The sequence below is a fragment of the Mirounga leonina genome, unplaced genomic scaffold (genome assembly GCF_011800145.1).
Source record: "Mirounga leonina isolate KUSES-001 unplaced genomic scaffold, KU_Mleo_1.0 Mir_97, whole genome shotgun sequence".
NCBI lineage: Eukaryota > Metazoa > Chordata > Mammalia > Carnivora > Phocidae > Mirounga > Mirounga leonina.
Genome location: NW_023270889.1, coordinates 728,639 through 742,232, shown reverse-complemented (window position 1 = coordinate 742,232; position 13,594 = coordinate 728,639). Strand labels below are relative to the sequence as shown.

Here is a 13,594-nt window from a genome sequence, read left to right as displayed (position 1 = left end):
CACAGGCATGGGCAGTAAAAGCCATCGCATTTACCTTGGTTTTTTTTGCGAAGGACAAAATCTAAGGAGTGTTGTTGTTCTGAATAACACAACCAACGTCTCTATGCACATTTTCCTTGCAGCTTTTTCCTTTTGTTCCTACATTCTCTTTGCATGCTTTCAAGAAATCATGAGAAGTCAGTGCCTCATTCAGTAAGCCCGAAGACCAAAGTGCTACCCTCACTGCTAAAACATGTTAGTGGGGAGGGAAGTGACTGGTGGCTCTAAGACATTTTTATGTCATTGAATGTTTGGACAATGTTCTGGGCCCACATAGTGCTGTGGAGTCCCACCAATTTCAATCAGGGTTAAAAAAAACATGGAGCGTGGCAGTGCCCACGGACCGGCACAGAGAGCAGCTAGGATGAGTCTGCAGTGTCCCCTCCGGTGTTGCTTCTTGGAGGGTGGTGTCATCTCAGTCATCAAGGCACTGGGCGCTACACTGGGGTGTCCAGGTCTCAAGGCCCAACACTTCATCAGACTCTTAAAAACTGAGTTAGGGCTCTGGTAGGAAATACAGACTCTACCCAATGTGTCATGTGGCACAAAAACCTTAGAGCTTTAAGTGTCCGAAATGATACTAGTGGAACATTAAAAAAAAAAAAAAAAAAAAAGAAGGCAGTCTGTAGACTTTATTATGTAATGTGATCTCAACTATATAAAACTCTGCCAGGGAAAATCTGGAAGGAAATGTAGCAAAATAGTAAAAGTTTCCTTTTCTTCTTAAGAGTAGAAGCATTGGTAAGGGATGCCTGGGTGGCTCAGTCAGTTGGTTAAGCATCCGACTCTTGGTTTTGACTCAGGTCATGATCTCAGGGTCCTAGGATTGAGCCCCACAATGGGTTCCACGCTCAGCTGGGAATCTGCTTAAGGATTCTCTCCCTCTCCCTCTGCCCCTCCTCCTGCTTGCACTCTCTCTCTCTATCAAATAAATAAATAAAATCTTACAAAAAAAAAAAAAAAGAGTAGAAGCACTGGTTAGCTTCTCTATAGTTTTCTGTATTTCTTTAATTTTCTACCATGAACATCAGAGAAACATATTTTTCCCTAGAACAAAAAGACAGAGGGGAAGAGATATTTGGTTATGATAGAGATAACTAGACTCCTGACTAATATATTTCTTTTGTTAAAGATTTATTTCTTTATTTGAGAGACAGTGCACGCAAGCGAACACGTGCACGGGGTGGGAGAGGGAGAGAGCGAGAGAGTCTTAAGCAGACTCTGTGCTGAGTATGGAGCCCGATATGGGGCTTGATCTCAGGACCCTGACTAATCTATTTCTTAACATCAAATGCAATGAAATGAATCTGTATTATAGATCTAATTTATTCACTCTAAGCTAATTCCTTTAGATTAGGACTTTCCTAGACAGAAAACTCCATCTACTTATGATGACATACTTCTCATCAAGGGTATTTTAGCCAATCGGACTGCCCTTGCCTGTATGTGGTATGACTTTTAAGGTAATGACAAACTTTTAAAAACAAGCAAAATAACTAGGTCTTGGGATCAAGGATGACTTTAATCAGTGCAACATAAATTAGTATTTCCCTTAAGGTAGTCACTTAAGGAAACCATTCTTCCATAGGTATTGACATTTCTCAAAGTATTTTTTTTTTTTTGGAGCTTTCTGTGGTACTGCTCAGGAAAAGCATTCTGTTACTTCAATCACTCTCTATTTTTGACCAAAAATGGTTTTACCAGTTTGATACCTCAGTTATCTGACTTAACTTCAAGTGGCTTTTGGCCTGTCCTAAAAAAACAAATCTGTTCTCAAAGGATAAAGATCCCCTAACCCTGAGATTTAAAAAAATAATGCCACAGGGCGCCTGGGTGGCTCAGTTGGTTAGGCGACTGCCTTCGGCTCAGGTCATGATCCTGGAGTCCCGGGATCGAGTCCCGCATCGGGCTACCTGCTCAGCGGGGAGTCTGCTTCTCCCTCTCCCGCTCCCCCCTCTTGTGCTCTTTCTCTCTCTCAAATAAATAAATAAAATCTTAAAAAAAAATAATAATAATGCCACAGACTTTTTGAAAATAATTCTGAAACAAGGTCCTCCAACCATATTTTGAGTAGTAACAGCATTCTCACAATACCTGACTGACCTCCCCTGTCCAAGACAACTACTCTGAGGTGGCCAGTGTGTTGGGGGTTGGAAAAGGGATCCTTCATGGATTAATGCAAAGCCTAGATAAAGACTATGGAATAGACTGATTTCATATTCCAGTAAAAACTAACAAAAGCCTTGTAGAAGGCATAGGTTCTGAAGTACAATAGAGAAATGAAAAGCCATCAGTAATTGCTTTGGTCCGGCCAGCAGGGGCAGAACCCCCAGCTGGAGACCCCAGGGACTCCTTCCTGTAGAACAGTGTTCATAAAAGATATGACTACACTTTCTTCTCTCTCCGTTTGCCTTGTTCGTCATCTATCAACACTGGCTTCACATTAGAATCACCTGGGGAGCTTTATAAAAAATGCCAGTTGGCTGGCAACCTTCAGACAATGGAATCTGAATCTCAGAAGACAGAGCATGGTACAGATGTGTGGGGGTTGTATGTGTCTATACTGTTTATTCTTTTCCTTCCATTCTCTCCCTCCCTCCCCCTCCCTCCAGTTCCCAGGTGACTCAGATGCACTGAAGCACGATAAGGGGTGGGAACCATGGGCAGCTGGTCCAGATGAAGATCATGGCTTCTGTCTACAGAGCTCATCTCAGCTGGCTGACAAAATGAGCTCCTAAACAACACACTGCATTTCATCACCTCATACGATGATTCGTAAAAACAAAAATTAAGAAATATTGCCTGGTCCATACATATAGTCTTAGAAAATAGTAAATATGGAATAAGAAGCATACAGTTTCTAGTTGACTGACCACATACATGATGAAAACACCTGTAAAGGCACAAAGGATGAAATCACGGCAGAGCCTAGTCATTAGCGGTGATTCTAGGTTCTTCTTTTGGTGTATCTGTAGACTGGAAATTTTCCACAATGAATATGTCTCACCTTTGTGATACCTACTCGTGTGCTGGCCTGTTGACTTAAGAAATAAAGACCACATACCGGCAGTATCTTGGGCAGTCACGTCCACGCCATGTGTCACCATGACCCTGAGGCACTCCACATGCCCTTTTGTAGCAGCAAGATGAAAGCTGAAAAAGAGGTAAACACAATTGCCTTAAGATTTCCACTCTTTGGAGTTCATCTCCAACAATACTTTTTGCCTTTTCACGTACACTTTCTCTCACTTGAGCTCCACGACCTGAGGAGGTATTATTAGCAAACTCGCTTTAAAGATGAGGAAGCTGAAGCTCCAAGTGGTCTGATAATTTGCTCACCGACACTTTTTATTAAGTAGTGGAGTATGGGAGCTAGATCTTAGGTTTTCCAACCCACAGACCAGGCTTGAAAGAGGTAAGATTCAACTACATCATTCATCTCTTTAAGAAACAACAGTGTCCAAATTAGATTCAATTCCTAAATAATAACTTATCAATTTTTTTCTGTTGTCTAGGGCTTTCACCAAAGCCATTATTTCTAAGTAACTTACTCTATAAAGAGAAGTCTAAGTCAAACACCGGTCACGGTTCTTGGACAACATCAGCGTCAAATGCACTGTTGTGTTGTAGCAGAGTAACGGTAGTTGTACACAACTTTTGTTAGTGGCTAGTGTGTGCCAGCCATCTTCTCACTTTTATACATCATCTCTTTTCATTCCCGTAACAGCCTTTGGAGGTGAATCCTATCACTGTCTCCATTAGGTGGCCGGTGTCTATACCCGGTCAGGTGCAAACAGCATTAAGGAAAGCCCACAGTTGGGCTCCAGTATTCACTGACACTTGGGAGATCAAACCATGCTCGGCATGTATGGACTTGCCATTAAATGAAGGGATGACTTCCAAATGCCATACCAATCATCCCTGGGGATCCCAAGGGTGAAGGGCACTTCTGTGGACAGAAGTAAAGCACAATTCCACTGGGCATTCAGGCCCAGAGGCTGAGAAGGCCAAAAACCTTGGGAAGGTCTCCTTCCTATAGAGGGAGGTTAATGAGCCTTCCACTTCTTCCCCTGCCTCAGTTCTATTTGTGGGAGTTACTTTCTCAGGATACTTGCCATGCGGCATCCTACCTGTGAATTAACACCCAGGTTATATTTTTTTTCACAGGACAGGACCTCTAACTGGGGTCCAGGTCACACCCAAATAGCAAATCCAAGACCTACACCAATTCAAACCCCAGTCATCTTGACCCCACACCTCTGCTCTGAAGCACGAGGCTAAGTGAAGGTGGACAGATCAGCAAAGGAGGACACGTCAGGTCTAGTTGCAAATCAGCCATACCTTAGCTCTGTATCTTTGGGAAGTCAATTTACCTCTCTGAGCCTAAATTTCCTTTATTGTAAAGTGTGGGGATTGCGTCAGATGATACCTGATATTTCCTCCAGCTCTAACAACCTTCTGTTATTTTAGCTTAACTGGCTCTAATCACACCAACTATTTCTGCCTTTGTGCATCCATTTATGTGTCAAGTTTCCTTACAGCCAGATTGACTTTGTGGGTGATTCCACAGTACGGTCAAACTTTGATCATACGGAGTGACTTGGAAACGTGGTAACTTGTTTCAATGGAATTTCTGGTTAAATACAACTCAACTAAAAGGACCTCCATAAAGGCAGTATAATATTACCTTTGCTTTCAGCATTGTTGGGCTAACCTAATTTACAGTAAGTGAAGTTCACCTTTAAGCACCAAAGAGTTTCTTTTAACTGATCTGGCTGGAAGGTCTCTAAAATTTTTTCAGCATTAGTAACAGTGTATGTTACATAATTTAATTGCCCTTGAGGACATGAAGTCACCACTATGAGCCTCAATTATTGATCTCTGCCCTCAAGGCTATTAATCTAAATGCCCCAGATTATTAAGCCCTAATATTCATTAATATTTATCTTCTTTTTTTAATGTCTGTGTGTTTGCTTCTAAGATGTTCACTCTGCCATCTCCTATGACCAGGGGAGAACTAAATCAAAACTATCTGGACAAGACAGCCCTATCCTATGCCAAAGATAAAAGTACCAGGATTAGTAATTAGCATGCATGCACGTGCGTGCACGCACACACACACATGTATATAGATATATAACTTCTGGTTAAAGTACAACATATATAAAGGAAACTTCACATATCACAATTATATAGCCTGCTCAATTTCCACAAATGGAACATACCCATTTTATCTTCATATAAGGAAACAGAACATGGCCAGAGACCCAAAAGCCCTCCTTGTATCTCCTGCTAGCACTCCAGAAAGCTCTCCAGGTTTCCCTTCTAGTTACTAACCCCTCAGTGCATGTATTATTTGTATTTTTTCTACTCTGAGGCTTCTTGGAGTGTCTCTGGGTTGCACACAGTATTTCCGGGGGTTGAAATTGCAGACACACATGATAAGGAAGCATTATTGTAAGTCACTGCTGTACACTGATAGATGGAGTCTGACAAATGTGCAATGCTATTCTATGGATGTAGGCTTTCAGGATCTTTATTTAGAACATTAACAAGAATTGTAACAACAAGAATTCTAACAAGGCAGAAGAACTAAGGAGTTAGGAAGTTGGGTTCAAAATCCAATCCTATGATAGAACCTTTCTTAGACATTTCTTTTAAAAATAAAAGCCCTTCGGGGCACCTGGGTGGCTCAGTTGTTAAGCGTCTGCCTTCGGCTCAGGTCATGATCCCAGGGTCCTGGGATCGAGTCCCACATCGGGCACCCTGCTTGCAGCTTCTCCCTCTTCCACTCCCCCTGCTTGTGTTCCCTCTCTCGCTGTGTCTGTCAAATAAATAAATAAAATCTTTTTTAAAAATTAAAAAATAAATAAAAGCCCTTCTATCAACCCATCTTTGATGGCTATAACACATTTTATTGAGGGCTCCAGTTAGTTAAGGTTTCACTGCATATACTTTAATAAGTTGTGTGTGTGTGTGGCTTCGTTTACCCTCTCGCATTACAGTTTGGATCAGGCAATAACTTTTTCCCTCCATCTCTTCTCCTGCAGAATATTGGGTTCTACTGAGAAAATAGAATAATGAGAGTCCTTTCACAATTTTATCTTCATATATTTGACCTAAAATTTCAGCACTCACCCCTGTTACAGATAAAATGAACCAAGTACAAATAATTAGAAATAGCAGATTATATGAGGACAGATATTCATGCTTATACTTTTATACTGCATAATGTTTTTAGCTGGTAAAATCATTCTTAATTATTGTGACTCAAATATATGATTTCAAGGTGTTTCTCAGAGAAAGGGGATGAACATGAAAAGCAGAAAAGGGAAGAATTGATCATTTTAGCCAGAAGCTTCTAATTTATTTTTCCAGACAGACAAGGAATTCCACTATGTATCATCATTCTGATTATATATTTCCAGGAAATGCACACAAAGCCAAGAAACACGACACGTAAGTTTGCTCTTAGGGAATATTTACTAATGCTGTGCATCATCTGTTTGCCCCTCCAGATTTGCCTTCCACTTTTATCCCCTGGGTCAGTGGTCTTGGAAGCAGACCTTTTATGGACTGCATCCAATAGGCTGCCTTATCCTCTGCCTTCTGGTTGAGTTCCACTAATGGGAGGCACTTAACAAGAGATAGGAGGATGAGAAGAGAGAGTTCAGGGCATTATCCTCTCTACTCCTTCCCTGCCAGGCCACACAGTGGCCGTCACGGCCTTCCTCTACTTCCTCTATGAAGTTCACGGCTCTGGGGGCCAGTTGCCCCAAAGCTACAGCTGCTGCTGTCTCTAGGTTTTGGGAACTACTCTCTCTCTATGCCCCTTTAGGTTGGGAGGGCAGGGGCACGAAGAAGGGGAAAGAATGTTGAAACAGATTCCCACTGTTACTGGTCCAGGGCTGCTTTCCCAACCCCGCTGGTTTAATCCTGACCACAAATCTGTAAATAGTTCCTTTCCTAAAGAGCCATCAATGATCCTATCTGAGGGTGCTGTCTCCTACTGGGAAGCCCAGATGACACCAGTGACACCAGGGTATTCTCTGTGTGATCATCCTCAGGATGAACTGTTAGGTTCCTCTGGATATTATTTGATTAAATATTTACAAGCGCAAATTCGGGCTTTTAAAAAAATGTTTCACCCCACATGTAATTAACTACTCAAGATATTTGGGCATTTTGGCTAAAATGCTTTGATGGGAGAATGTGCCAAATTACTTTAGTTATGCAGAATATGATATGGGACTTTAAAAGAGTCTTCGGATATAATATTAGGCCAAAGTAGGAATCGTTTTAAAAGGTTCAAGAATATACCTCTCAAAGGATCAGAGAAACAATGGACTTGAATGAAAGCCACATGCAGTCCAGAATACTCCGCCATGCAATAAAGAAATGTTAGAATTCAGATTTTAAACTGGACTTGGTCTTGAAAGAATAACCAATACCTTATCCACAACACATATGAGCACATATTTGTACATGCTACAGCTAGGTTCTCAAATTGGGAAAGCCTTCATAAGTTCTAGGCACATATCCTGTGAAATAACAAGGTTCTTCAGTAGTGAATTGGAAGTAAAAGAAAGTTTAGTAAAATCTTCAATACCATATTCTATCCTGTCTCTGACTATATTCTATACAGTACTCTATACAATATACACTAACTATATATACTACTCTATACTATACAATAAAATAATCTATGGGCTAGATTTAGAAAGAGGAAATATAACCATCAAGACATGTAGTTATTTTGGTATCTACTGATCACTTTAACTCCTTAAAATAACCTATCTTTTATCTAATGTGTCATGCCATAGAATTTGTCAGAAAATCATTTTACTACCTAACTTGGGACAGAGGGTCTATAACGTGAGTTTGCTAAACCAACTACCACATAAAAGAAAACCAAAATGATCAGTGTACTGATTTAGCTTTGTTTTATTTTTTATTTTTATTAGCAATCTCTATGCCCAACACAGGGCTCGAACTCACCACCTTCACCAAGATCAACAGTCAGTCACATGCTCTACCGACTAAGCTAGCCAGGTACCCCTAGCTTTGTCTTGTTTTTATGCAAGCTATACAAATGCAAGAGAAATAAGGCACAGGTCAGACAATGACAAGACTTTGTCAGCAATCCCCCAACAACCCATCTCTTATACAGGGTACCACTAAGAACTAGTTGCCTTACACTTGAACAGCAACCAACTACCAGCAAGCTGTGTCATCATGTTAATCCTCCTCAGAGAGAAAGCGGCTAGAAGATAGAGCCCTGTCTTCTTTCTCTCATTCCCCCATCCCGGTGCCTAGAAAGAAGTTCTTAATCAGGAGTGGAGTAAATGTCATTGCACAGAAGGGCAAGATGGGAAAGTGACATTGTTGTTATTGTTGTGTATTTAATTCGGACAACCAGTCATTTTAAGGTTTTAACTTCAGAAATTCCTAATAGCCATGATTTTGAAAATTAAAAAAAAAAAAAACCTCTTAACATTATAGCTTTTCTTAAGCTTAGGGGAACGACAAATATATGCAGTCAGATGAGAAAGTATAACCAAAAAATGTGATATTGGGGAGGTAAGACATGTAATATTTAAGGGCTCAGACTAAGTGGGTTTTAATCTGTGCTTTGCCATTTATTAGTGTGTGATCTTGGGCAAGAGATCTCCGTATCTTCCCAGTTTCCACATCCGTAAAATGGGCTGTGAGGAATAAATGACTTACATGTAAAAGCACTTAGCAAAATGTGAAGCACATGGTAAATGCCCCCCCCGCCAAAAAAACCCCACCAATTGTTATAGCCTCACCAACAGAAGGCAAGGCTGAGAGTCCAGGATGTGTTGCTTAATAAAAGGATTTGTTTCAATGTTCAGAAAAGACAGGCTAGCAGAAGTTAAATCAGAACCACCGCTGCTTAGGAAATGAAGAAGGAAAGGAAAAGAATAAAACCGATGTGCCTCTCCACGGAATGGAAACTCAGGAACAAAGTTGTAGATGACAAAAAAAGCCATCCAAGACTAGCTTTGTCTGAAGCTCACACTTGAGCTGCTAACATTCTGACACCTTTCACGGAAGTGATAATCCTCAAAGCAGGATTTGGCTGCAGCGAGTCATTAGCATTTAGCCTCTGAATGAGAACAAAAAGCAGGGCCAACTTTTAATAAGATACTCAAGTGGGAAGTTGGGTTCGGTTGGGTGGAAAAACATGATTCGTCACTGGCAGAACCCGGATTTGTAAATGACAATGAGTAGGTTTCTTTTCTTATGCAGTGACTGATAAACGTAGGCATCCTAGGTGGTGGCCATCCAGGAGACCGGTGGGCTGGGGGCCACCCCATCTGGATTGCAGGTGGGCACCTAGGGGTTACCAAAGGCTTAGGGAGCAGACGGTGCCCCCGGTCAACACACAACTAATGGAGAGCATGGTTGGTGGCCTCTAATGTCCTGTGTCCTGGATGGCTAGTAAAGGAAAACACCTCTAAAGAGAGTTTGCGGATCTGGGCGAGGTGGGGGTGGGGGGTGGGGAGGAAAAGTAGGTTGATTAATGCCACCCCCTCACCCCAAAACAGTCTTGACAAAGTTAACTCTCGGGCATTGGAGCTAACCCAAGTATGGGAGAGTTTTCATATTTCCATAGTTGTGTATTTTTATAAGTATTGCTATAGCTAAATATATCAATTCACTCATATTTATACTATGATACCAGGGTATTTATGTGCCAGAAACTGTTCTAAGCACTGAGAAGCACGTGGCAAATGAAACAAAGCCCTCATGGATCTTGGCTTTTAGTAGGAAGTCTCAAGATAAACCAGTGGTTCTTAATTAGGGGTGATTTTGCCCTACCGAAGGGACATTTGGCAATGTCTGGAGATATTTTTGACTATTCATGGGGTGGGTGGTGGGTGGTGGGCATATTCTACTGGCATCTAATGTGTGAAGGCCAGAGATGCTGCTAAACATCCTACAATGCACGGGACAGCCCCCCAAGATAATTATCTAGTCCAAAATGTCTACAATGCCAATATGTCAAAATGTCAATAGTGCCCAGGTTGAGAAACTCTGATAAACCATTAAAAGCAAATGTATAATGCTAAAATAAAATTCTATTAAAACAAATTAAAGACTGAGAAAACATGAGCAGATTTTAATCTTTTTATTGAGATATAATTCATATACCAAAAAATTCACCATTTTAGAATGTACAATTCAATTGTTTTTAGTATATTCACAAAGTTGTGCAACTAACATCACTATCTAATTCCAGAATGTTTTTATTGCCCTAAAAAAATCCACATACCCATTAGGAGTCACTCCTATTCCCATGTCCCCCGCCAGCCCGGCCATCACTAACCTACTTTCTGGCTCTATGGATCTGCCTATTCTGGACGTTTCACAAACATAGAATCATATATAATATGTGGTCTTTTATGTCTGGCTTCTTTCATTTGGCATGTTTTCAAGGTTCATCCACGTCGTAGCATGTATCCGTATTCCTTCCTTAAAAATATTCCGTTGTATGGATAGGTCACATTTTCTTTATAGATTGGATGGTTATGGACATTTGGGTTCATGCTGCTAGAGTATTCCTGTGCAAATCTTTGTGTGGACACCAGTTTTTAATTCTAGTGGGCAGACACCTAGGAGTGGAATTGCGGGGCCAGTGGCACCCATGCTGAGCTCTCTGAGGAGCTGTGAGCTAGTTTTGAAAGCAGGAGTACCATTTCACAATGCCAGTGACAATACAGGAGGGCTCCAATCTTTCCACATTCTAGCCAAGACTTGCTATTGCCTGGCAATTTTTAACTTAAGAGATGAGAATTTAATTACAACCTAAATTTTCCAGAGAAGCCACGTTTAAGTCTTTCTTAATGAACCCTCTGAAGTAGTTATTTCAGTTAATTATCAGCTGAAATTTCCCCTTAGAGGAATATAAGAGAGTGAATGCAAAACAAATTCGGAATATCCTTTGGCTTTGTCTCCATGTGGGCTTTTACTCCTCATTTAAAAAAAGGGTGGCCTTTCCTTTTGAAGACAAGAAATGTCATTCAAGATTCTATACAGCAACAAATCTTAGGAGAGAGATTTTGTTGGTTTGTTTCTGTCTTCAGATCGGTCAAGAATTCTGTCGAGGAGGGAAGGGTCTAAAAATCTTCTACCCGCTCCTCTGCCCCCCGGCCCAGGGACAGGGACACTCGTCACTGCCCAGGGACACAGCAGGGTAGGCTCTCCAGATTCTAGTGTAGCTGAAGTGTTGGTTCTTCGAGAGCCTAAGTCTGGGCTATGCAGAGTCAAGTCCATGGACCAGGAGCTCATTAGAAATGCAGGCTCTTGGTCCCCAACCCACATCTCCTGAATCCAAAGCTGTGTTCTACAACTTTCCAGCTGATTCACGAGCACATTCAAGCTGGAGAACCCCTGCTCTACGTGGAGGACAAGTTAAGAACCTCACACCATCATTTTTACCATATCACCCATTGTTTCAAAGTTCTTGTGAGGACACGATCCCCTCAGCCTTAAAACCAATCTCGTGGGTATGTTCCACAAAAAAAGGAATCTATGTTGTTTTAAGTTTCATTATAATAGGGAATGTTTAGTGTTGCTTCTAAAACTCAGCTGGGCCCTCGCAAAGAGAAGTAACTGAAAGGAGCACAAATAGAGCAGCCTGAAGATTTACATAATACCACTTTGATCCCTTTGCTGCTTATTGATATTAGGAATTTCTCTGCGTTTGTCACTTGGAAAGTTCCCAAGGTTTCGGTGCTTAAGAGTTTTGTGACTCCCGATCTTTCTTTCTCTCTCCCTGGGGCACCCCTGCCCTCCACAACGAGTTCTGCTTTAACTCATTACATACCCCAGCCAGCCTCGGGGGGGATAACTATTATTATCCCCATTTCCAGAGCAGGACCGAAACGGAGGCGCCGAGGAGGTCAGTAACTTGCCCCAAGTCCCAGCACTACCGAGCAGGGGAACTAACTGAGGCATTCTGCCTGCGAGGCCGGCCCTTAATCACCGTGCTGAGAAATCGCACTATTTGTTAAATCACTCGCCAACTGTGAAACACTACAACTTACCGGTTGTGCTGCTCTTTAAAAAACAAAGTTGAAACTTAAAAAAAAAAAGGAAGTATTTGGCCAAAAAAGCAAATACAGGCTCCTCACTGGGGCAGATTCGGGTTCCGAGAGCTCTCCGACGGCTGGGAATGTGATCTCAGCGCTGAAGCAAACACAGCCTGCAACGGAGGTTGCATTTCCTACAAAAGCACTCAGCGAGTTGTGCAAAACTTCCCGAAATAAATGCCTCGGAACAAGGCTGGAATATTTCTCAAGGCTCTTAACCCGAAGGGGATTTGAGCTGTTGCTATTCAGAAGCCCATGAGTGATGGCCTGGAAAGTTCCTTCTATCTTCCAGAGTAATAAACAATTCTTCTGGTTTCTGACTGACAGCTGAAACATATATTTGGAGGAAATACAAACTCACAAGGCTCCTTTTAGAAAGACTCCGATTTTTTTTCAGCATATTCATTCATAGAAAACTTCTCTCAAACCCAACTGCTGCCCTTCACTGCAACCCCAGCTCCCAATCCCGAGGGGCTGGCAGAGTCAGGTCAAGAATGCAACAGGCTGGCCACCTCATTCAGCCCTCTGATTCCTCCCACTGCCTCTGAAACCAATTGTTGCTCCTCAAATCAAGCAAACCATCATGCCCACACAAAGAAACGACCACACAGAAAACCTTACCAGCACTAGCCACACCCAGAGTCCCGGAGTGTTAGAAGGTTCCAGAAGGATAGGCTGATCCAATATCCTCATTTCACATATGAAGACACTGAGGCTCAGAGAGGTTAGTAAAAATATGTAAAAGAGCAGGACTTGAATTCACTGCCCTGGCTCAAAGAGCAGTTTCTTCCGAATAAAGCCACATCTCCTCCTTGCCTTTTAAAACCCTTTATTGCCCAGCATCGGGCTCCTTGCTCATCAGGGAGTCTGCTTCTCCCACTCCCACTCCCCCTGCTTGTGTTCCCTCTCTGGCTGTGTCTCTCTCTGTCAAATAAATAAATAAAATCTTTAAAAATATATTTAAAAAGAAAAACACCTTTATTTCCCAGAGAGGGGTCGCTAGGGTCAGTGAGGTTCAGAAACATTTCAGCTTTCTATCCCCCTAGAGAGCTTCAACATCTCCCAAACACCTAAAATCGCCTATCCTTTACTTGCTTTCTTTTGAGAAGACTTATTTCTGGAGAGGGAAGAAAGGATACTAAATCATATTAAATCAAGGAAGCTAAGTATTCAGAATTAGGATGTCATCCCAAGTCCTTCCCCTGACCCACCAGGCTTTACCTGAGGAGGCCTGGCTTCCATTTCGACCTCACCCTGTAGCTCTCTCCCTGTTCACTGGGCACATTAAGCACTCCCCCAACTCAGGGCCTTTGCCTTACTGTTCCCTCCCCCAGGACAACAGTTCCAGAAGAGTGCATGGTTCAACCTCTCATTCCATTCAGCAATCTGCTCCAGTGAAGGGGTCTGCTCAGAAAGGCCCTCCTTTTCCAAGTTTA

The 13,594-nt window shown here is 42.0% G+C and overlaps 1 protein-coding gene across 7 annotated transcripts in view; it reads right to left on the bottom strand.

Annotated features, from left to right (window-relative positions):
* Positions 1 to 13,594, bottom strand: part of LOC118006537 (ankycorbin) — a 139,891-nt gene that overhangs the window by 32,208 nt on the left and 94,089 nt on the right. For all 7 annotated transcript variants that reach the window (XM_034999224.1, XM_034999219.1, XM_034999220.1 and 4 more), the window contains one exon: positions 3,104 to 3,192. In XM_034999224.1, the coding sequence (XP_034855115.1) occupies positions 3,104 to 3,192 (89 nt within the window). The remainder of the gene's footprint in view (positions 1 to 3,103; positions 3,193 to 13,594) is intronic.